The 24,643-nt window shown below is 32.6% G+C and overlaps 2 protein-coding genes and 1 pseudogene across 3 annotated transcripts in view; all 3 read left to right on the top strand.

Moving 5' to 3' along the window:
* The first annotated feature begins 235 nt into the window (after positions 1-235).
* LOC144842696 (uncharacterized) lies at positions 236-6,981 on the top strand. Its single transcript, XM_078699227.1, has 5 exons — positions 236-399; positions 1,201-1,356; positions 1,904-2,032; positions 3,403-3,540; positions 4,904-6,981. The coding sequence occupies exons 1-5, from the start codon at positions 391-393 to the stop codon at positions 4,991-4,993; spliced, it is 522 nt and encodes a 173-aa protein (XP_078555353.1). The 5' UTR covers positions 236-390; the 3' UTR covers positions 4,994-6,981.
* Positions 6,982-10,297: 3,316 nt separating this feature from the next.
* LOC144843296 (uncharacterized) lies at positions 10,298-22,404 on the top strand (annotated as a pseudogene). The gene is made up of 4 exons (XR_013612254.1): positions 10,298-10,411; positions 14,533-15,527; positions 17,137-18,388; positions 20,351-22,404. The product of XR_013612254.1 is annotated as an uncharacterized LOC144843296 (transcript).
* The window catches only part of LOC144843294 (uncharacterized), a 26,678-nt gene continuing 17,338 nt past the window's right edge, over positions 15,304-24,643 (top strand). Inside the window, exon 1 of the mRNA XM_078700088.1 lies at positions 15,304-15,367. The gene's annotated coding sequence lies outside the window, so the exon portion shown is untranslated. The remainder of the gene's footprint in view (positions 15,368-24,643) is intronic.

Raw genomic sequence — 24,643 nt, 5'->3', positions numbered from 1 at the left:
ACATTATTTAATACAATACACTTATAATTAAAATATATATACATGTATTTGTATAATAAGTTATTTAAAACTGAAATATAAAACAAATTATTTTAATTATATAAGTTGTTGATTTTAAGTATAAATATGTGTAAGTATACAAATGATAATATTAAAGTTTTATTCTAATATTAAAGTAACACACTCCCTGAGAAATTCAGTTTGTTTGGCCAATTTCTGAACACAACCAATTTTTTGTTCGTATGGACCAATAGTAAGACATGTTCAATCACTTACATTTTCGAGGTAATTTTAATTAAATATCCCGCGATCACCCGTTTCGAAGCACAACAACAAACAAGAGAGAAAGACTAAACATATTTTTAAAACAGTTAATTTTGTTAGAACTATATGAACATGGTAAGTAATATAATTTGTTTTTAACAAGTAAAAACTAAGCGGTCATCGTTATATTCCAATATGTCAAGGTTTTAGGCTAATAAGAAGAAGGCTAGGCTAGCCAAAAGGCTTCCAAGCCTTGCCCAACCCAGCCTAGGCCTAGCTATTATAGGCTAAGCCTAGGCCTTACTAATACTACTACTACTAGTAGTAGTAGGCCTAGCCTAGGCCTACTAGCTAGGAGGTAGCTAGGTTAGGCCTGCTAGGGCCTAGGGAAAACAGATCATTTCCGTAGCGTTTGAAATCGGTCGCGTTTCGAATCGGTCGCGTATATCTGGCATGCCAAACAAATGAATGTGCCTTTCTTAATGTAGGCCTAAGATTCTAAGAAGGCTAGGCCTATATTTTTATTTGCTTATTCATCCCCGCCAGGCAGGGTCGTTACATACAAAACAGCCTCTGATTGAGCGAAAATTTACACACATTTAATATCATAATCATATTGTCTCCAGTCAGTACTGCCGCAATCGATTGGTACAAGAAGAAAACAATGGCTTACAACAGTACTCTACACTAACTTACATTAACATAACTCACTTCACAGTCACTCATCGTCACCGCTGCCTGCATTTTTAAATTGGGAAAAAGTACAGTAGCTACACCTAGACCTAGGCCCATTTTAATTATTAATTTAATCCTACCAAAGCCTACAGTTATTTAAACAAATGTATATTTTTATGTCAAAAGTAAGTTTCTCTATTTTATTAGGCCTATGTTTTTTTAAATTAATAATCCTAACAAGTTTTTAATAATTAAATACAGGCTTCCAGATATAACAAATCTGCTGCTGGCGGATCACAGAAGAAACGAACAGGGCCTAAACCAGAACTGACAGAAGAACAAAAGCAGGAAATTCGAGAAGCTTTTGACCTTTTTGATACAGAAGGAACTGGTACAATTGATTCAAAAGAATTAAAGGTAAAGTTATTGTAAGATGATGTAATCCATCTCCTTCTTTTGTTAATTACCCCATGATTGATGAATAAAGACACATACGTGAGGGCATGTGGCGCTTTGTGTTGGACGTTCGACTACTGATCGTTAGACCGAGGTTCGAATCCAACTCTCGCCGCATTGCTTGTATCCTTAGGCAAGATACTTTACTTACGTTTGCCTCTCTCCACCCAGGTGTATAATTGGGAACCCGGTTAGATCAAGACACAACTTTGCGCTGATTACTAGCTGCATATATGGGAGTATGTTTCCATAGGTGTTTGATCAGGAAATGACTGGGGTAATAATGTTCAGCGCATTGGGAGCTTGCTTATATGCGCTATATAAGAATGAACTATTATTATTATTATACTGATAATAATTTACAAAGAAATGTATGTAATTTTTCAGCGATCTCGCCTCCATGCACGATATGCAGTCTCCCAATATTTTTGGGTCATCTCTCGCTCTCCAACCAAAATAAATAATTGTATGTATGTGCTGTAAGTAAGTTTTTTCAATATTGTTATAGGTTGCCATGCGAGCACTTGGATTTGAACCCAAAAAAGAAGAGATTAGAAAAATGATTCAAGATATTGACAAAGAGGGAACAGGCACAATTGATTTCAATGACTTTCTAACAATGATGACAACTAAAATGGTGAGTAATATCATCCAGATGAAAAAGGCACCCAACTCAACTTACCAAATAATAGTTATATTATTATAACCTAACCTAAAAAAATTTTGTTTCTTGTCGATTTTACTTTTAGGGCCAAAAAAAATTCCAGTTTTGGAGGCAGAATAATTATTTTTTTATACATTTTTTTTTTACGCTGAATACGTACGAAGGCGCGGTACGTAAATGTTGGACAATTTAATTTCTAGTCGAACAATCTTTCCCGCGACACACGGCGGAGCGGAAGTAAACAAAGCAGAACCGATACTGCTGTATATGGCCTAGCTTATTACAATTAGCCTAGTTTGGTCATTAATAAAAGGAAGAGTATAGGGCGCTTTACAACATCGCTAGTGGGTACATCATTGTGAAATAAATATTTTCCCTTGCTAATTTAAGGCTCCTATGGACTGGATACACATGCAATTATATTAAGCACTCATTACAATTATGGAAAAAATCTCAGAGTTTATTAGGGACGGGGCGTTTTTAGAAACAATACGCGACCCTTTTAGTACCAAAGTTAAACATGCGTCTCAACCCGAAGATCAGTGAAAATATAAGTACTTTATCACACCCACCTCAATAATCAATAAATATCATTATATTTATGAAGATCCTTTCTTTATTCATCCAAAAATACATAAACATAACATTATAATATAAAACATTTAAATAATTGGATAAAAAGGAAGAAGGGAAAAGGCAACTTCATGCCTATCTAGCTCTACTCCCTGTATAACTAAAAGATTTCAATTTTATTTAAATCAAACAAATCATATTATGATAACATTTAATTACTAATAGTATAATAATAATAATAATAGATACATATATATATATATATTCTACTACATCATGCCATTGGCTTGATTTTTACTGTGGTTAAAACTGTGTATATGAATAGTTAGGTAAGGCCTACAAACAAATTGTTTTTGTATTGATCATGTTTTCTTCATCCACTGCTAGCTAAGTAGCTGTTGTTAGGGTCCGCATTCTTTAGCTGTTGGGCCTTGGTGATTGGCTTGCTAACATGCTTCTTGATCGCATTATTTTTTTACTAAATGAAACCTTCAACACAGAATGAAGAATGGTAAACTGTAAATGTTAAACATCATGCCTTATTATTTATATGGATCGTAAATGCATGTAATAAATGAAATACAAAAAGACGTAAACCTAATCCTCCTCTTACCATATTTGATGAATAGGGAAATCCCCAAAAAAATGTGGGTAGGTCTTTTTTTTTCCACCTGGGCGCTTGACCGGAAACAAGCTATATTTTTATTTTGTCCTAATATGTTCTTTTATTATTAGTGTATTTTACTAAATTTACTAATTGGTTTATTTAGAGTGAAAAAGACTCGAAAGAAGAAATTTTGAAAGCATTTCGTTTGTTTGACGATGATGAAACCGGCAAGATATCCTTCAAGAATTTGAAGCGTGTAGCGAAGGAACTTGGTGAAAATCTGACAGATGAGGAGTTACAGGTAATATAACTTTCATGTGTCCGTAATTGCATGTATGTGTCATTAACTACATTTATGGGTGACCGGTCAGTAATTACATGTTACAGTACATGTATTTGTTACTGGGCAATAATTACATGTATGGGTCATTAATTATGTACTGTATGGGTCAGTAATTACATATATGGGTCAGTAATTACATGTACTGTATGGGTTAGTAATTACATGTATATGGGTTAGTAATTACATGTATGGGTCAGTAATTACATGTATGGGTCAGTAATTACATGTACTGTATGGGTTAGTAATTACATGTATAGGTCAGTAATTACATATAGGTCAGTAATTACATGTATGGGTCAGTAATTACATGTATGGGTCTGTAATTACATGTATGGGTCAGTAATTACATGTATGAGGACCGGTCATTAATTACATGTACAGTATGGGGACCGGTCATTAATTACATGTATGGGTCATTAATTACATGTATGTGTCAGTAAATACATGTATGTGTCAGTAAATACATGTATCATGGGTCATTAATTACATGTATGGGTCAGTAATTACATGTATGGGTCATTCCTAAGGTTTAACCACACCTGATTGAAACATTTTCAAAAACCGATCAGGCTATGTTACGGAAGGACCTTTTTTTGGGAACTACCCTTTTTTTATATGAAACAACATTTTTCTAAACTTTTTCTTAAAGATGTATTGTCCCTTGAAACACAAAAAAATGAAGGTAAAAATATTCTAAATTTAAATTGGCCATATCAAAGTAATATTAAAGTTATTCACTTTAAGTCGAAAATTTGAGCCAAAAACAACAAGTTTACGTAATTAACAGGTAAATTAGTTTGATTACATTTCGTCTGGAAAATCGTCGCGAGCGAAAGTAAACAAAGATTTCAAACCACGAGTATGCATTATGCATATGCTAATTAGGATTATTTACAACTCGTCATGGTTGCGAAGGTATTTTCACACAGATCGTGAGGAAGTTTTATGATTATGCATACAGAGTAGCCAAACAAGCGCGTTTCATTATTGGATATGTTTTGATCGAAAACTTTGACTGGAAGTCAAAGTTATTTTAACAAAAAAACGTCTGTATTTCAGTTAAATGATTTTTTTTCGACAAATGTTTGGTGATAGTTAATATTCTATTATGATACTTCAAAATGACCCACCTTTTTTCGAAATCTTTTATTTTTTATTTTTTTGGAATTAGTCAAAGGGACAATACATCTTTAAGTAACTGTTTTGGTGCTTACATCAATTGAAATAATAATAAGAAATGCATATAAAAGAAATAAATAGACTGGAGACTACTATTTAGTATAATGATTATATTAATACCTATTTATTGTTTTTTCTACAGGAAATGATTGATGAGGCGGACCGTGATAATGATGGTGAGATTAATGAAAGTGAATTTTTGCGTATCATGAAGAAGACAAGTTTATATTAACCACCAGTTCACATATTTCGTGTTTCCTTGTACAAGTAGTAAATTGTCTGTCTTAAATTAACTCCTCTCACACCTCCCTTCCCTTCTCCTCAGACTAGTAAGCTTCCTATGTTAACATCTCTATTAAAGTCAGGACCCCCTTTCCTAGACCAGCAACCTCTCTAGAATAAAATCACTCCCAGGCCACCACCCTTTCCTCTGAAGATAACATCCCCCAGCCCAGCTTCCTCCCTAAAATAATCTCGTCTAGCAACCCACCTAAGATAAAGAAAATAAAATAACCCTTAAGAGATTAGTTTTAGTTGGATAGTTGGCCTGCCAGTGGTTTTAATGGGAAGGGTAGTTGTCCTAGTAGGGTCTGGTCCTTTCTTAAATAATAATAATAGAGAGCTTTTGATTTGTGATAGTAGGATGTGTTTCCTTGCTTCCTAGCTTGATACAGTGTTGATGATTTGTAGACGACACATCAATTGACCTGATCTAGGCAGGTCAGCACAAATCAAAAGCTACCTAATAGTTAGAGAATTTGAACACAGATGTAGAATTAAATTTTCTACCAGGTTAAAGAAATCGGCAAAATTTGCCTTTCTATTTATAGTTTTGTATGTTTGATTTACTTATTTATATGATGTATGTGAGTAATGAATGTCCTATTTAATCAACATTGTGTAAATATCAATAATTTACACAACAATAGAAAAAATTGGAAGTACATTAGTTGAAATGGAATATACATATATTAGATGTACCGCATATGAAAAACCTTTGCTAAGTGAATTCAATACCAAAATGCCTAGTCCATAATTATTCTGTACTTAATAATAATGATATCTTTTAAACCATTATTTTCTTGTACAACTTTTAAAGCACTTGCCATCACAAAATGAGTATCAGATTCAAGTTTGGTTTCACTGAAATAAGAAGAGAAATTTTGGTTATATTTTGTTGATCCTTTTATGCAATAGAATGTTAGTATGTTGTCTAATAGATTGATACATCAACCACCCGGAAAATAACCACCCATAAAATAACCACCGTAGCATTGTTAGATTGGGGTGAATAAAAATCTTGGGTGTTTTAATGTGGCTCTAAATCTGGTTTAATAAATTAATTAAATAAATAATATACTGTACATGTAATCCTTTCCACTTTTTTATAAGAATAAAAGGGTATGAATATGAAGTACACAATGTAACTTAAGCTGAGCAAGCCAACACCCCAATATTGTCAGCCACTCCCAACCTAACAATGGCAGTCTGGGTGGCTAATGACTGATTTCCATACAATACCAGCTGATGCTAAACTACATTGTTCTGCAATTCCAATTAAAACTACTTTAAATGTTTTTGTTTGAAGGCGAAGTCAGTATGTTGATCGATGTAAAATTTTCGGTACACCACATAGGCTATATATAATATATATATATATATATATAGTTCTGAAAAGAACTGTTGAGTTTTTCGACGTTTCGATCAATATACTATGGCGTGAGGAAGATCAAAATATATTGGTCGAAAAACTCAACAGTTCTTTTCAGAACTAAATATGTGTAGGTTACCGCAAACTTTATAAATATAATTTATATGTTAATTTAAAACAGACATGTTTTTTTCTCACTCTCCATCCTCCAGGTAGAAAGAAAAATGCACCAGGAGTAAAATTAATCACCCAATTCCATAATGGGCAGCAATCCTTATATATTTAAATTGTATCTCCCACAAATGTTCTTTATTTTTTTTAAAATAATATTCTTAATCAAACTAATGGTATAATGGTTTATATGGCGAGTTTATTGAAACTTAAAATGAAGATTGGACTTTTAGAATTTTCCGATTCCATTCATAATTGCATTCTTATTCTGTATAATGTGTTTTTAATATTATAGTAGACTTGTAGTTGTATTGTATATAAATTGTTGTTAGATTGATTGTGTATACACTGTATATACTATACATTGAAATGTACGAAATAAAATAAATGAAACTTTGCGTTGTACAATTCTTATAATTCTCTATTATTCATCTTTATTGACAAACTGGGGATAACATACAAAAATAGTACAATACTAGCAGGCAAAATATCAGTATAAAAACACACTAATAATATTATCACCAACTTTGAGCACTTTGAAAACAAATTTTGAAAATAATAAAAGTTCAATCGATGATTTATTTGTTTAAATTAATAAAATATAATAATAATAATAATAATAATAATAATAATAATGGATCTATATGTAATTTATTACAGGTTAGCTTTGTGTGACTATCGTGTCCACCTTAATATTTTTCTCGCATTCATCATCAATATTTTTTAACGAACTGTATATAAAATGATTAAATGTAAGAACTTGGGTGCAAGTACCGTATATTTAATACAATATAGGTAGCCTCTTTTTTTTTTATTCAATTTTCTGCCATATACAATACAAAGAAGACACATCAAATATAAAAGGCAAGGAAAGACCAAACAGGTGCTAAACACCTATGCTAGTTGGTCAACCCAGAACAGTGCACAGAACGAACCACATGAATTACATTCTACAATTAAAGCATCTACAAGAAAGCGACCAACTACACACATTTTCAATATCAAAATTATTTAAAAAATAAATATTGGGCAGATAACATGGTAAAATTCAATTCAAATAAACAGTTATTTCTTAAAATTGCTGAATTTTCACAAACGAAAACTTTTGTTTGATTATTAGAAATCAATTGTTTTAATCACAGGCCAAAGAATAGTCTACATTTACAGAAAATGGTGACTAGTTGAAAATTATATCTTAGATCTGTGTGTGATGTAGGTCTATAAAAATGTGAAAGGTATACCGTATCCCCGACAGTATTGTTTACATCAAATCTACTATGGTTATTTTAATGGTAATGATCAGACTACCATAAAATATACCAGTTCTGTATAATGTAATGGGAAAACCTCACAAGTAAACAAATAAGAACTTACAATATCAACTAAAACGCCCGAGAAATGTTGCCAAAGAAGAAAGATGGTGATGATTTGGGATGAGTTTCGATGATCCCTTTGACCTGGAGTGAGAGTACCCGTCAGGGTCCCTACCTAGGGTTACAGGTCTCAGGTTTTTTTTTTTTTAATTAATTAGTGTTCCATGACCTTCTCATCAAAATTAATGTCTCTCATTGTTGTGCTATGTCAACATAATGTCAATGACGGCGAAATGACCCTAATAATGGGGATAGCTATGCAAACAAGTAACAAGTAAAGTATTATTTTTTCCATAATACACAATGATGCGTTTTGGTAACCTACAAGTTAATATACCATATATTTGATTCCTTTATGGTAGTGAAATATGGGGTTTAAATGATATATCAGTATTAGAGACAGTTCATCTAAGATTCTGTAAATACATTCTAGGAATAGGTAATTCTGCACCAAGTGTTGCAGTGAGAGGAGAATGTGAAAGATTTACTATTCAAATTCAAATTATTTAATATAATTCGTTACTGGATAAGAGTAATCCAAATGGATAATGACAAATTTATTAAACAATTTCAATATAGAAAAGCTCAAAGGAGTGAGCAATATTGGGCCAACAGACCTGGCACGAACGACAGAAATTCTATGAAGATACTAGGTTACACTCTAAGCTCCAATATTACACACACATTAAAGATAATTTTGGAATTGAAGAATATCTAACTAAAGTAACAAATTACAAACATAGACAAATTATGACTAAAGTAAGACTAGGTATATTAGAATTAGAAATAGAAAAAGGAAGATGGAATTGTATAAATAGAAATAAAAGACTATGCAAATTATGTGCTTTAAAATCAATCGATGAATATCATTTCACTTTAGTTTGTCCATTTTATTCAGATATTAGAACTAAATATAGGCCTATGTTTTCCTTTTATTCAAACAACCCAACTAAATTAAAATATATTTATCTTATGTCTACCACAAATACTGATCTTATTGTTAAAGATGTATTGTCCCTTTGACCAATTCCAAAAAAAAAATTTTTTTTTAATTTCCAAAAAAAGTGGGTCATTTTGAAGTATCATAATAGTTATTAACTTTCACCAAAAATTAGTAAAAAAAAAATTATTTAACCGAAATACAGACATTTTATTGTTCAAAAAATAACTTTGACTTCCAGTCAAAGTTTTCGATCAAAACATATCTCATAATGCAACGCGCTTGTTTGGCTACTCTGTATGCATAATCATAAAATTTCCTCGCGATCTGTGTGAAAACACCTTCTCAACCGCGACGAGTTGTAAACAATCCTAATTAGCATCATGTATAATGCATACTCCTGGTTTGAAATCTTTGTTTACTTTCGCTTGTGATGATTTTCCAGACGAAATGTAATCAAATTAATTTACCTGTTAATTACGTAAACTTGTTTTTTTCGGCTCGAATTTTCGACCTCAAGTGAATACCTTTAATATTACTTTGATATGGCCAATTTAAATTTAGAATTTTTTTTTTCATTTTTTGTGTTTCAAGGGACAATACATCTTTAAACTTGGAAAATATTTATTTTTTTCATTTAAACAGAATTTTTAAACGCACTCAAATGATATATATTTAACATTGTATTACATTTTATATTATTTGGGCCAAGGCCATTTATAATAAATGTTTCTTGGATTTCCAAGAAATAAGAAGAATACGGAAGATTGTATGTGGTCTCGTTTACAAAGCAGTTTCATCTTTTCAGAAAAGTATGACTATTTGGTATCCAAAAACAGATATTTTAAATAGACACATTTAATCACGGACCATCTATACTAACTGGATGCATTGGGAAAGAACTTGCTAAAAACAAATTTACATGGAAACACCTTTGATGTACAATAACTTGAGACTGATGAGAAACTTTTTTATTTATAAATCCATGGTGTAAGCATGGGCACTGCACCGTTTTTTTCGGCTGGAACATTTTGCCGAATTCCATTTCGTTACTAAGTTAATTAATGTTATTTTTGTAAAAATTATCCTCCTATTGTTTATCATTATGTTTATTAACTATACCAATTGGTTATAATAGTAAAACACACTGCAACATTTCTATGTTAATAAATGTTATTAATAATATTATAATAATAATAATACAAAACACAATGCCGGCTAATTGTCATGCAGTTAATGCAACGCGCGCTACAACCAATCAAAAACGGTTTAATCAATAGAATCCATGGCTACAACCAATCAGAACCGTCCTCCTAATCGCGCAATATACGACTCTAAAGAGTAGACTTCTAAAACAGACGTTGCGAGGTTCAAAAAGAATGATTTACTCCCCCAGTTCAGTTTGGTATAGTTACTTCAAGCGAAATATCTGAGAAAAGGTGTTGATTTGAAAGGCATTTTTGTTGTCAAAAGGGTACTTTATCGGTGGCTAAATCATGTAAACGTGTTACTATGGTATGTTGTGAGTATGAGAACAAATTAACAATCATTGGCTTGGACAAAAGTGAGATGTTTCGGCCCACAAAGTGAGCAGAATAGTCCCGCGAAAAGTGGGACGGCCGAATCGTCCCGGATTCGTATTACATAGGCTAGAAAGAGGCTAGCCCCTACATAAATTTCCAAGGATCAGATAGCTGGTGGACCTAGGCCTAGGCTAGGCCTTCTCTGCAACTCTGGTCGTGGTAGGCTCTGGGGTTTACGATGAACTCGGTCGCGTTTGAAATCGGTCGCAATAAAATCAACTTCTGGTATTTTGTATGGCGCTCCGCTAGAGCTATAAATACTTTTGATGATATCGGTTGCATTTGAAATCGGTCGCGTTTGAAATCGGTCAAATATTAATTATTATGGAGGTATTTATACCTTCCTCCATGCACTATTTTGTAATTGTATGGAGCGCGATGCATGCGAGCGGGATGATACATTTTCTTCGTTTATATAGATTTTTTAGGAACTAGGCTAGCCTAGATTATTTATGTGGATATTTTTTATTTGGTTAAACGGCATATTTATATATTTTATTATTATATCCTAAAACCATGCTCACATCAAAGTGGCGGAATGAAAAAATCATCTTCCTTTGTTTCGTAGTCAACTGTGATTAAAAAATATGCAATATGCGTGTCTGCTATTAAATTATTTAAACATTTTCAAAACTTTAAAACACTGGCATGCCAATCTTTTAAAAACTTGCACAATAAAATAAAAAACATTTTTAAAACGATTTTCTAAAAAAGAACACATTACAATTCATTAAAATCTGTAAGATAAAATGGAAATACAAATTATTATAAAATTGAAGATAAACATTTATATTTACTGTACTTAAAAAATAATACCGATCAAGGTTTAAAAAATTGTCAATAGGCCTTGTATTATTAGAATTTCTATATTCAAAATAACTAAAAACATAATGAGCGTTTTTATTAAAACACCTAGAAACGGCGATAATGTGTATCTACAAGTGTGCCCCATACAAATTAGCGCGACCAAAATAAAACGTGACCGATATCAAACGTAACTGCGCTCCATACAAAATACTGGATGTTGATTTTTAAATGCATATCTGAAATATTTTAGTTTATATTTGGGTTACTTTATATGTTAATTGTTATGTATTTTAATGTGTTGTAAACTATACTTAAATTATTGTATAAACAGTTAATTAGCATATGTTTTATACTTATAACTCGGTGAATGTATTTTTCAACGGGAGCTAATTGTAATCGCATTCAAAGTAAACAGTTTACGATAATATGAGGATGTTAAAAATTGGGTATAAAAGTCTAATTTTCTCGTGAAATCCCAAATTTTGAACAACGCAACATCAGTAAATGATTTTTACAATATATTCTGAAGCTACAGTACTGTGCAAGTTTCATTAGGGTTATGAGCTTATGCCCCGATAAGGGTGATTTTTCACTGGACTAAAATAGACAATACAGTACAAAAACACTCAGAAAGTTAGTTGGGTAATAACTATGCATTACAACCCTTTAATTATCTCAACAATCAAGCCTTTTAAATTTATGACAGTTGATTCCACATGCTGCTGTGATTGTTATTGCTTGTCTGCTTCATTGGCAAATTATATTTAAGATCGACGGGAAATGTCTTAAATTAAAAATCTTATTAATGCCGTACAGTTTATTTATTTTTAAAAGAAGCTCTCCTTAGTTTGCAAAAGTAATCTTGAAAAGAAGTCCACACAAGAGTAAAACAAAAAGGCTTAATTGGTTTGTTAGTCAACAGTTAATTTTAAAGTGTGCCTTTTATTTTTACACAATTAAAACATAACTGTAAAAACATTTTTTTTTAAATTTTAAATACAATACGTTTTCATAATACTGTTGGATTGAATGAAAAACCAACATCATGAAATATAAATGTGAACATTGTGGAAATAAATTTGAGTTCAGGGATTTGAAGGTACATTTAGGAATACATACACAAACAGACGAGTCAAAATGTGATGATTTTAAAACACATTTATTGAGAGTAGACAAAGAAAACCCAAGAAAACATGGGAAGAATTTGAAAGTACACACAGGAGTAACACCATATGAATGTGAACATTGTGGGAAGAAATTTAAAGAAAGTTGGCATTTGAAAACACACTTGAAAGTACACACAGGAGAGATACCATTTGAATGTGAACATTGTGGGAAGAAATTTAAACAAAATGTGCATTTAAAAAGACATTTGAGAATACACACAGGAGAGACGCCATATGAATGTGAACATTGTGGGAAGAAATTTAAAGAAAGTTGGCATTTGAAAACACACTTGAAAGTACACACAGGAGAGATACCATATGAATGTGAACATTGTGGGAAGAAATTTAAACAAAATGGGCATTTAAAAAGACATTTGAGAATACACACAGGAGAGACGCCATATGAATGTGAACATTGTGGGAAGAAATTTAAACAAAATTGCCATTTGAAAAGACATTTAAGAATACACACATGAGAGACACCAAATGAATGTGAACATTGTGGGGAAAAAATTAAAGAAAGTGGAAATTTGAAGACGCACCTAAGAGTACACACAACGTTGTGAGAAGAAATTTAACCAAATTGGGCGGCATTTATGAATGTGGAAATAAATTTAAGGAAAGTGGGCAATTAAAAAATCATTTGAGAATGCATACTGTACGTACTACTGATTAATACCTTCCTTCCACCACAAGTTATAATATATTTTTAAATTAATACATATTGTATAATTTTTTTGTCTAACTAGCATTAAGGCCACTAATATATATAAGACCCCCTTAGCGCATAAAAATAATATACTTTAAATTGTCGAGATTGTTTGTATTTATAAGAAAATAAGATAACTGAATATCAAATTTACAAAATCATTTAGGCAGAAGGCCTATAGTGGTGTGTTAGTAGGCCTCTAGGAGCCTACCTAGGCCTATAGAGGTAGAGAGGCAAATAGCCTAAAGTAGAGAGAGGCGGATTAGCCTCTATCTCAGTAAGGTACCTGTAGGCCTAGGCACTACAACATTTCCAAAGGCAAGTTGACTTGATACCACATCAACTTGGCCTCGAGTCAACTCGGTGAAAAAGTAATCGGGTCAATATCGGCAATAAAGTATGGAAATGCAAAAATTGCAAACAAAGCGAATTGATAAAGTACTACTAAATTATTTTAAGCTGATCAATAGAAGAATACAGGGTTTGGCGGGAGGTGTCTAGAAAACTGACTGAACTGAAACAGTTTTTTTAGTTTTTAATCTTGACAAGTTCATCAAAGGCTGATCGTTTTTCATGGTTTTTTTTAGGGGCAGGGGGGCCCAATAACAATAACATCTTTAAGTTTTGTTAATGTTTTACCTATAGTTTTTATCAAGGTAGTTGGAAAAAAAATAATCAAGGTAGTTTTTGTCTGCTTAAAGACACTAGACTAAAAATAATGCATAATAACTTTAAAAACATAAACCAGGTCATTTCTTGTCTTAAATGTGCGTTCTAAGGTTACTTACAGAAAAAAAAAGAAAACAATGCACTACCTAAGTAGCTTGAGTCAAAAGTTTTCTCGTAGATGTTTCTAGCCAAGCTTAGTTAGGCTGAGTTTTGTAGGCCTAGCTGGTAAAAAGTGGTAACGTACATCGTACGCTAGCTATAGGCCTAGCCTGACGTTCATTTTTTGGCAGAATCAGTTAATACAAATTGGTATTTTCGCTTTTATTTGTTTATCCTTCACACGATGATCGAATTGGGTGCATCACAATATAAAAATATCAAAACGTGCGCGATGCTTATTTGTTTTTAAATAAAAATTTTTTTTTATAGAAAGTGGAAATTTGACAAAGCACTTCTCGGTCATTTCGCGACAACTGCCGTTACTTTTTTGTTTCTAATTCACTCACACTGTCTGGAATTTCTTTGTTTGATGATGAAGAGAAACGTGAAGACAGCCGTATTTCTTGCATGACAGGATTATCCCCACCCCCTTCCCTTTTTTTTAAAATTGCAAAAGTAACCAACAAAAGAAGCCCATGAGTTTCTTTTCAAGGTTGTTATTAACTTATAGCGGTAATATCTCATTGGTTTATTGCTTTATAGTTTTGTAGGAATGGACGAAAAAAACCAACATCATGAAGTATAAATGTGAACATTGTGGAGATAAATTTGAGTTCAGTGATTTGAAGGTGCATTTAGGAATACATACACAAACAGACGAGTTAAAGTGTGAACAATACCAAGAGACGATATTATATGAATATTTTAAAACACATTTAGTGGGAGTAGACAAAGAAAACCCAAGAAGTGAAACTGAACATTGTGGGAAGAACTTAAAAACAAACACAGGAGAAACACTTTATGAATGCTCACATTGTGGGAAGAGATTTAAAGAAAGTGGGCATTTGAAAGATCATTTGAGAGTACATACAGGACCTTATGAATGTGAACATTGTGGGAAGAAATTTAACCATAATAGCAAATTTAAAAGACATTTAAGAATACACACAGGAGAGACACCTTATGAATGTGAACATTGTGGGAACAAATTTAAACAAAGTGGGAGTTTGAAGAGGCACTTGAGAATACACACAGGAGAGACACCTTATGAATGTGAACAATGTGGGAAGAAATTTAAAGAAAGTGGGAAATTGAAAAAGCACTTGAGAATACACACAGGAGAGACACCGTATCAATGTAAACATTGTGAGAAAAAATTCAACAGAAGTGGGAGTTTAGTAAGGCACTTGAGAATACACACAGGAGAGACACCATATGAATGTAAACATTGTGGGAAGAAATTTAAACAAAATGGGACTTTGAAAACGCATTTGAGAGTACACACGAGAGAAACCTTATGAATGTGAACATTGTGGGAAGAAATTTAAGCACAGTGCGAGTTTGAAAGATCATTTGAGAATACATACAGGAGAGAAACCTTATGAATGTGAACATTGTGGCATGAAATTTAAGCACAGTGGGAGTTTGAAAGATCATTTGAGAATACATACAGGAGAGAAACCTTATGAATGTGAACATTGTGGGAAGAAATTTAAGCACAGTGCGAGTTTGAAAACGCACGTAAAAGTACACACATGAGAGACACCTTATGAATTTGAACATTGTGGGAAGAAATTTAAAGAAAGTGGGATTTTGAAAACGCACTTGAGAGTGCAAACAGGAAAGACATGAGTGTGAACATTGTGGAAAGAAATTGAAACAAAATGGCTATTTGAAAACACACAGGAGAATATGAATTATGAATTGTGGGAAGAAAAAAAAAGTGGGAATTTGAAAAAGCATGTTTTTAACTACTAATGTAGGAAACACCAGCAGGCGTGGATTTAGGCATGGGCTAAACAGGCTTTATTGTTGATCAATTCAGAGCTGTTTAGTTCGAAACAGGTTCCAAAATTTACAATCATGTTACTCCAACATCTATGACAAATGTATAGTTTGATTAATTATTCTACTACCACTGTGACATAATTTATATTGCAGTAACTAAAATCATAAATTAATAAAGAGATTTTAGATGTTAAAAAGCTTCTTCATCTTTTCTTTTTTATGTCTACCGGTAGAGATTTGCAAAAGGACTAACAATTGTTCTATATATGTCAATATGATTTTGGACTACTTCGAGGAAAATTAATTTTGGTGGGAACCCTTTAAAACTTGTTCACAAAGATTCGATTTCTCCTTACTTCTTTCAAATATGACATCCAGAGCTAAAGCCAATGTAAAATAATTTCTGCTGTGGAGGGATTAATTGGGTCGTCCTGAATCTATCGTAATTTAGCACAGGTTTTTTTTTATAGGTTTTGAAATAAAAAGGCAAGTCAGTTGTTCATAATTATATACCAAAATTCACATTGAGATTCTTGATAGACATATTATGTTGTACCCAGTTTGACAAACTTAAACATAATATACACATGATCTTGAACAGCATTTATACCATATTGTACCATATACCGTAAAACCTTGTAAAGAAGTCAATGGGATACTTTTTTAGTGCTCTTAGGTGGACTTTGAGATAGGCTTTACCGGCCCAAGTTGTACATGAACAATTAAGTCGGGACCCCACTGTCTCTTATCATTTTATTACTGTTAAGGCCATTAGTGCGATATAACTCGATTATACATTATATCTCTATTACAAGTTATTATGCATTAAATCATGTTGTTACTTTGATATTTAAATAGTCTATCTTGAAAAGAAGCCCAAAATTAAATCCCGGGAGACTTCTTTGTCAAGGTTTTACAGTATATTTATTTAAAAAAAAGGAATAATTACTGTTAATGTACAAAGGGAGTTTGCTGCAGCACCTCGCTGAGGCTGTACCAGACAAATGCATTTACCTTGAGGTATTGCCTGTACTATTATGTCCGTGGGTATTTGCTTCTTATTGCCATTTTGACTGGCGTTGCCTATGTGTTTCTAACTCGCACACACCATATGGTATTTTGTTGTGTGACAATGAATAGGAATGAGATTGGATGGCAGCAGGAATAATACTTTTTGAAAAGAATTAAGCACCCCCCTCCTCTAACCTTGTTTAATTTGCAAAAGTAACCTTGAAAAGAAGCCCATCCAAGAGCCCTAAAAGAAGAAGAACATGGGCTTCTTTTCAAGGTTACTACTGCAATATTAAATTATAGGTGAAATTTCAATCTAGTGAAATGTTAGTTTTTATTGCTTTACAGTTTTGAAGGATTGAACAAAAAAACCAACATCATGAAATATAAATGTGAACATTGTGGAGAAAAATTTGAGTTCAGTGATTTGAAGGTACATTTAGGAATACATAACCAGAGAGATGAGTTAAAATGTGAACACGATCAAGATACTATGTTATACAAGGATGATTTTAAAACAAAATTAGTGATTGTAGACGAAGAAGACACAAGAAACGAAACTGGACATTGTGACAAAAATTTGAGAATACAGACAGGAGAGACACCATATGAATGTGGACATTGTGGGAAGAAATTTAAAGAAAGTGGGAGTTTGGTAATACACTTGAGAGTACACACAGGAGAGATACTATATGAATGTGAACATTGTGGGAAGAAATTTAAACGAAATGAGAATTTCAAAAGACATTTGAGAATACATACAGGAGAGACACCATATGAATGTGAACATTGTGACAAGAAATTTAACCAAAGTGGGAGTTTAAAAATGCACTTGAGAGTACACACAGGAGAGACACCATTTGAATGTGAACATTGTGGGAAGAAATTTAAACAAAACGGGCATTTAAAAAGACATTTGAGAATACACAAAGGAGAGAAACCATATGAATATGAACATTGTGGGAAGAAATTTAAACTAAATAGCAATTTGAGAATACATACAGGAGAGACACCATATGAATGTGGACATTGTGGGAAGAAATTTAAAGAAAGTCGAAGTTTGGAAACGCACTTGAGAGTACACACAGGAGAGATACAATATGAATGTGAACATTGTGGGAAGAAATTTAAACGAAATGAGGATTTTAAAAGACATTTGAGAATACACACAGGAGAGACACCTTTTGAATGTGAACATTGTGGGAAAAAATTTAACCAAAGTGGGAGTTTAAAAATGCACTTGAGACTACACACAGGAGAGACACCTTATGAATGTGAACATTGTGGAAAGAAATTTAGAGAAAGTGGGAAATTGAAAAATCACTTGAGAATACACACAGGAGAGACACCATATGAATGTGAACATTGTGAGAAGAAATTTAATGAAAGTGGGGGTTTGAAAAGACATTTAAGAATACACACAGGAGAGACACCTTATGAATGTGAACATTGTGGGAACAAATTTAAACAAAGTTGGAGTTTGAAGAGGCACTTGAGAATACACACAGGAGAGACACCATATGAATGTGAACATTGTGGGAAGAAATTTAAACAAAGTGGGACTTTGAAAACGCATTTGAGAGTACACACGAGAGGAACCTTATGAATGTGAACATTATAGGAAGAAATTTAAACAAAATGGGCTTTTAAAAAGACATTTGAGAATACATACAGGAGAGACATGTCCTTATGAATGTGAATATTCTTAGAAGAAATTTAAACAAAATGTGGATTTGAAAATGCATTTAAGAATACACACCATATGAATGTAAACATTGTGCGAAGAAACTGAAAACAAGTGGGAAATTCAAAAATCACTTTAGAGTACACACAGGAGAGACACTAATGAATGTGAAAATTGTGGGAAGAAATTTAAACGAAATGACCATTTAAACAACCATTTTTCACACACTGGAAAGACAGTACCATAAGAAACATTGTGGAAAGAAATTTAAAAAAAATGGGTGTTTGAAAAAGCACTTGAGAATACACACAGGAGAGACACCTTATGAATGTGAACATTGTGGGAAGAAATTTAAAGAAAGTGGGATTTTGAAAACGCACTTGAGAGTGCAAACAGGAAAGACATGAGTGTGAACATTGTGGAAAGAAATTGAAACAAAATGGCTATTTGAAAACACACAGGAGAATATGAATTATGAATTGTGGGAAGAAAAAAAAAGTGGGAATTTGAAAAAGCATGTTTTTAACTACTAATGTAGGAAACACCAGCAGGCGTGGATTTAGGCATGGGCTAAACAGGCTTTATTGTTGATCAATTCAGAGCTGTTTAGTTCGACACAGGTTCCAAAATTTACAATCATGTTACTCCAACATCTATGACAAATGTATAGTTTGATTAATTATTCTACTACCACTGTGACATAATTTATATTGCAGTAACTAAAATCATAAATTAATAAAGAGATTTTAGATGTTAAAAAGCTTCTTCATCTTTTCTTTTTTATGACTATCGGTAGAGATTTGCAAAAGGACTAACAATTGTTCTATATATGTCAATATGATTTTGGACTACTTCGAGGAAAATTAATTTTGGTGGGAACCCTTTAAAACTTGTTCACAAAGATTCGATTTCTCCTTACTTCTTTCAAATATGACATCCAGAGCTAAAGCCAATGTAAAATAATTTCTTCTGTGGAGGGATTAATTGGGTCGTCCTGAATCTATCGTAATTTAGCACAGGTTTTTTTTTATAGGTTTTGAAATAAAAAGGCAAGTCAGTTGTTCATAATTATATACCAAAATTCACATTGAGATTCTTGATAGACATATTATGTTGTACCCAGTTTGACAAACTTAAACATAATATACACATGATCTTGAACAGCATTTATACCATATTGTACCATATACCGTAAAACCTTGTAAAGAAGTCAATGGGATTCTTTTTTAGTGCTCTTAGGTGGACTTCGAGATAGGCTTTACCGGCCCAAGTTGTACATGAACAATTAAGTCGGGACCCCACTGTCTCTTATCATTTATAACTTGATTATACATTATATCTCTATCACAAGTTGTTATGCATTAAATCATGTTGTTACTTTGATATTTAAATAGTCTATCTTGAAAAGAAGCCCAAAATTAAATCCCGGGAGACTTCTTTGTCAAGGTTTTACGGTAAATTTATTTAAAAAAGAGGAAAAATTACTGCTAATGTACAAAGGGAGTTTGCTGCAGCACCTCGCTGAGGCTGTACCAGACAAATGCATTTACCTTGAGGTATTGCCTGTACTATTATGTCCGTGGGTATTTGCTTCTTATTGCCATTTTGACTGGCGTTGCCTATGTGTTTCTAACTCGCACACACCATACGGTATTTTGTTGTGTGACAATGAATAGGAATGAGATTGGATGGCAGCAGGAATAATACTTTTTGAAAAGAATTAAGCACCCCCCTCCTCTAACCTTGTTTAATTTGCAAAATTAACCTTGAAAAGAAGCCCATCCAAGAGCCCTAAAAGAAGAAGAACATGGGCTTCTTTTCAAGGTTACTACTGCAATATTAAATTATAGGTGAAATTTCAATCTAGTGAAATGTTAGTTTTTATTGCTTTACAGTTTTGAAGGATTGAACAAAAAAACCAACATCATGAAATATAAATGTGAACATTGTGGAGAAAAATTTGAGTTCAGTGATTTGAAGGTACATTTAGGAATACATAACCGGAGAGATGAGTTAAAATGTGAACACTATCAAGATACTATGTTATACAAGGATGATTTTAAAACACAATTAGTGATTGTAGACAAAGAAGACCCAAGAAACGAAACTGGACATTGTGACAAAAATTTGAGAATACAGACAGGAGAGACACCATATGAATGTGGACATTGTGAGAAGAAATTTAAAACAAGTGGGAATTTGGAAATACACTTGAGAGTACACACAGAAGAGATACTATATGAATGTGAACATTGTGGAAAGAAATTTAAACGAAATGAGAATTTCAAAAGACATTTGAGAATACATACGGGAGAGACACCATATGAATGTGAACATTGTGACAAGAAATTTAACCAAAGTGGGAGTTTAAAAATGCACTTGAGAGTACACACAGGAGAGACACCATTTGAATGTGAACATTGTGGGAAGAAATTTAAACAAAACGGGCATTTAAAAAGACATTTGAGAATACACAAAGGAGAGAAACCATATGAATATGAACATTGTGGGAAGAAATTTAAACTAAATAGCAATTTGAGAATACATACAGGAGAGACACCATATGAATGTGGACATTGTGGAAAGAAATTTAAAGAAAGTCGGAGTTTGGAAACGCACTTGAGAGTACACACAGGAGAGACACCTTATGAATGTGAACATTGTGGGAAGAAATTTAAACGAAATGAGGATTTTAAAAGACATTTGAGAATACACACAGGAGAGACACCTTTTGAATGCGAACATTGTGGGAAAAAATTTAACCAAAGTGGGAGTTTAAAAATGCACTTGAGACTACACACAGGAGAGACACCTTATGAATGTGAACATTGTGGAAAGAAATTTAGAGAAAGTGGGAAATTGAAAAATCACTTGAGAATACACACAGGAGAGACACCATATGAATGTGAACATTGTGAGAAGAAATTTAATGAAAGTGGGGGTTTGAAAAGACATTTAAGAATACACACAGGAGAGACACCTTATGAATGTGAACATTGTGGGAACAAATTTAAACAAAGTGGGAGTTTGAAGAGGCACTTGAGAATACACACAGGAGAGACACCATATGAATGTGAACATTGTGGGAAGAAATTTAAACAAAGTGGGACTTTGAAAACGCATTTGAGAGTACACACGAGAGAAACCTTATGAATGTGAACATTATAGGAAGAAATTTAAACAAAATGGGCTTTTAAAAAGACATTTGAGAATACATACAGGAGAGACATGTCCTTATGAATGTGAATATTCTTAGAAGAAATTTAAACAAAATGTGGATTTGAAAATGCATTTAAGAATACACACCATATGAATGTAAACATTGTGCGAAGAAACTGAAAACAAGTGGGAAATTCAAAAATCACTTTAGAGTACACACAGGAGAGACACTAATGAATGTGAAAATTGTGGGAAGAAATTTAAACGAAATGACCATTTAAACAACCATTTTTCACACACTGGAAAGACAGTACCATAAGAAACATTGTGGAAAGAAATTTAAAGAAAGTGTGAATTCGAAAAAGCACATTTGAGACTACACACAGGAGAGACAATGTGACAATTGAGATTTTAAACACATACTTACGGTAAAGCCCAAAATTTTAACGATTTTACATTTTTAACTATTTCGCACCCTTTTATTTTCATGATTTGAGTTTCTTGTGTAATTTGTTGAACCAAATTGGCGAATGTATTTCACCTCCGCGATGAACGTCAAACAACAATTAAATAGTGTTGAGTAAAATTACAGAATACGCGATTGTATATTTAGGAGTGTAAATAATGTTTTGGCTACACATTGGGTGACGCACATGTTTAATAGGCTCTTAGATAGTGAACACCCCCATACTTAATGTAATAATAATTAATTTGGAAGTTACACTTTTAAATTTTTAATTAACAATAGGCCTATTTACAGTACAAGGAATAAACTAAATTATGCACAAGATACAAAAAAAAACATTAGCAAAAGTAATACTTTTGAAACAGTGGCACACTTCTTGAATGAAGGTGTGTCCAAAGTAAAGTAAAAGTTAGAGAAAAAATTTAAAAATATGCCTATTTACAAGGAAACTTAAAATAAAATATGTTCAAGATATAAAAAACAAGGCCATATACATGGCTGCAGTTGTATGCTCAAATTTGAATTAGTGTTTACCAACCAACCGACCAACCAACCAACCGACATAGTGAGCTGTAGAGTTGCGTTTGCATGCGACTAATAATGATAACATTAAAAAAAGTTTAAAAAGCAAAGAACTAATCATTTTCATTGTTGATTTCCCTTCTCTTTTTCCTTGCCCGTTTGGTGAAACCTTAACAAAATCTATCGACTGCAACTTCAATATTTGTAGGAAGATCAAGTACAGGTAAACCAAGAACATATATTTATTGTTCTATTGTTCCATTATTAAATTGGTTCCAAACATCAATTGCATTTGATAGATTTTGCTTGAGTATTTCCAATTCCTCCAGTCTAATATTCTGGAGCGCAGGACATGAAAAAAGGAAATGCCTAAGATCAATAGTGGATTTAGAGTTACATAGGGTACATAGACCGTCATTATTGCTTTTATCTGACCAGTAGTCTGTTAAATGGTAACGTATTAGATCGCAGGAGGTTTCTTTAATAATTTGATAGTCCAAAAGAGAACATTTTAATGCAAGATCACTCCTTCAATCAATACAAGCACATTCTTTAATCTTCGACAACATAAAGTTGGTCAGATCTACGGTGGGGTTATCCATCGTGTTACATATCTCTCAAATTATCTAATCAACATTTAGAAAAAGTAGTGTGTAAGCATGTTGAACATTTAAAACGAAAATCATTCTGATTACAATTAAAGTTAAATTACAGTTGAAGCAGAGCCATGTGTACAATTCGATTAAAATATTTTATACGCTATTGTGTGCGACATTTATTGGAAACCAACCCAGTTCACCATATAATGTTGCATGCAGCGTGTTTCAAGACGCCTTAAGAATATATATAGCCATTTGCAATTGTATTGTAATTTTTCTAATATCAACTTTATTTAACGAACACCAAACAGCTGATTCGTAATTAATTGCAGGTAGACCGATTGTCTTCCATAATATATCTCCAAAAAATACCCTGTAACAATTTGATATAAGCTATAAACCTATTGCATTTTGTAATTACATTTTGGAACTGTACATTTTCATTCAGTTTCCTAGAAATATGGACACCAAAGTATTTTGTAAGTTTCTGCTTCAACAATAAATCTATTCCCTAGCTTCCATTGCTTATGACTTTCAATTCTTTCCCGAAAAACCAGAACATTGGATTTATCAAAGTTAAAATTTAACTTCCATTTTTTAGCAAATAATGCTGCAAGATCAAGCATTTTTGACAATTCATGTTTGTTATTGGCAACTGATGCCCAGAATAACCCACCTATCAAAGTGTTATTTATTTTGATACCAGCATTGTTTGATACTAGCATTTTCTTTTATTTATGAAAATGTTAAATAGGATTGGAGAAAGTACAAAGCCTTGCTTTACACCCTGTTTAATATTGAAGAATTCTGTGTCTATCTCCAAATCTTACAGAACCTTTAACATCTTCATAAAGTTTATCCATCAATCACCATATTTTACCCCTAATAGGCCTACCTGATGACCAAACGGCTTTAAGTAAGCCGTTTCGCCAGACACTGTCGAATGCTTTACGGAAGTCCAGGAAGGCCATATAGGTGTGTTTATTTTTATTAAGTCTGCAAGCAATAATACTCTTAAGAGTAAAAATATGGTCTTCACATCTATATGTTGCCCAAAAGCCTCCCTGGAACTCGGGAAAAAGTATCATTATTTTCAAAATAGTTTGAAATGTTAAATGGTACAATTATATTAAAGATCTTAGAAACACATGAGGAGGTTAACGATTCCTCTATAGTTGTCCAAAATTCTACGGCTACCTTTCTTATGAATAATGGAACTATTCCAGTCCTTCGGAATTTCTTCCAATTCAATAATTTTGTTAAAATTTTAATAATATATATTCCTCCATTTTTAAGTAATTCATTTGTAATATTGTCCAAACCAGGGACTTTGTTATTCTTTGCAAGAGATACAGCATATTTACCAATATCAAAATCAATAGCAAAATCATTGAGGAATTCTCCATTATTATCAAAATAGACATC

The sequence above is a fragment of the Antedon bifida genome, chromosome 5, assembly GCF_963402885.1.
Source record: "Antedon bifida chromosome 5, ecAntBifi1.1, whole genome shotgun sequence".
Lineage (NCBI taxonomy): Eukaryota > Metazoa > Echinodermata > Crinoidea > Comatulida > Antedonidae > Antedon > Antedon bifida.
The sequence above is the reverse complement of the archived record's forward strand: the minus strand, read 5'-3'. Positions and strand labels throughout refer to the sequence as shown.

Coding starts and splice junctions, on each gene's coding strand:
- LOC144842696 (XM_078699227.1), top strand. Junction 1,357..1,903: donor TTGATTCAAAAGAATTAAAG/GTAAAGTTATTG, acceptor ATATTGTTATAG/GTTGCCATGCGAGCACTTGG. Junction 3,541..4,903: donor TGACAGATGAGGAGTTACAG/GTAATATAACTT, acceptor TTTTTTCTACAG/GAAATGATTGATGAGGCGGA.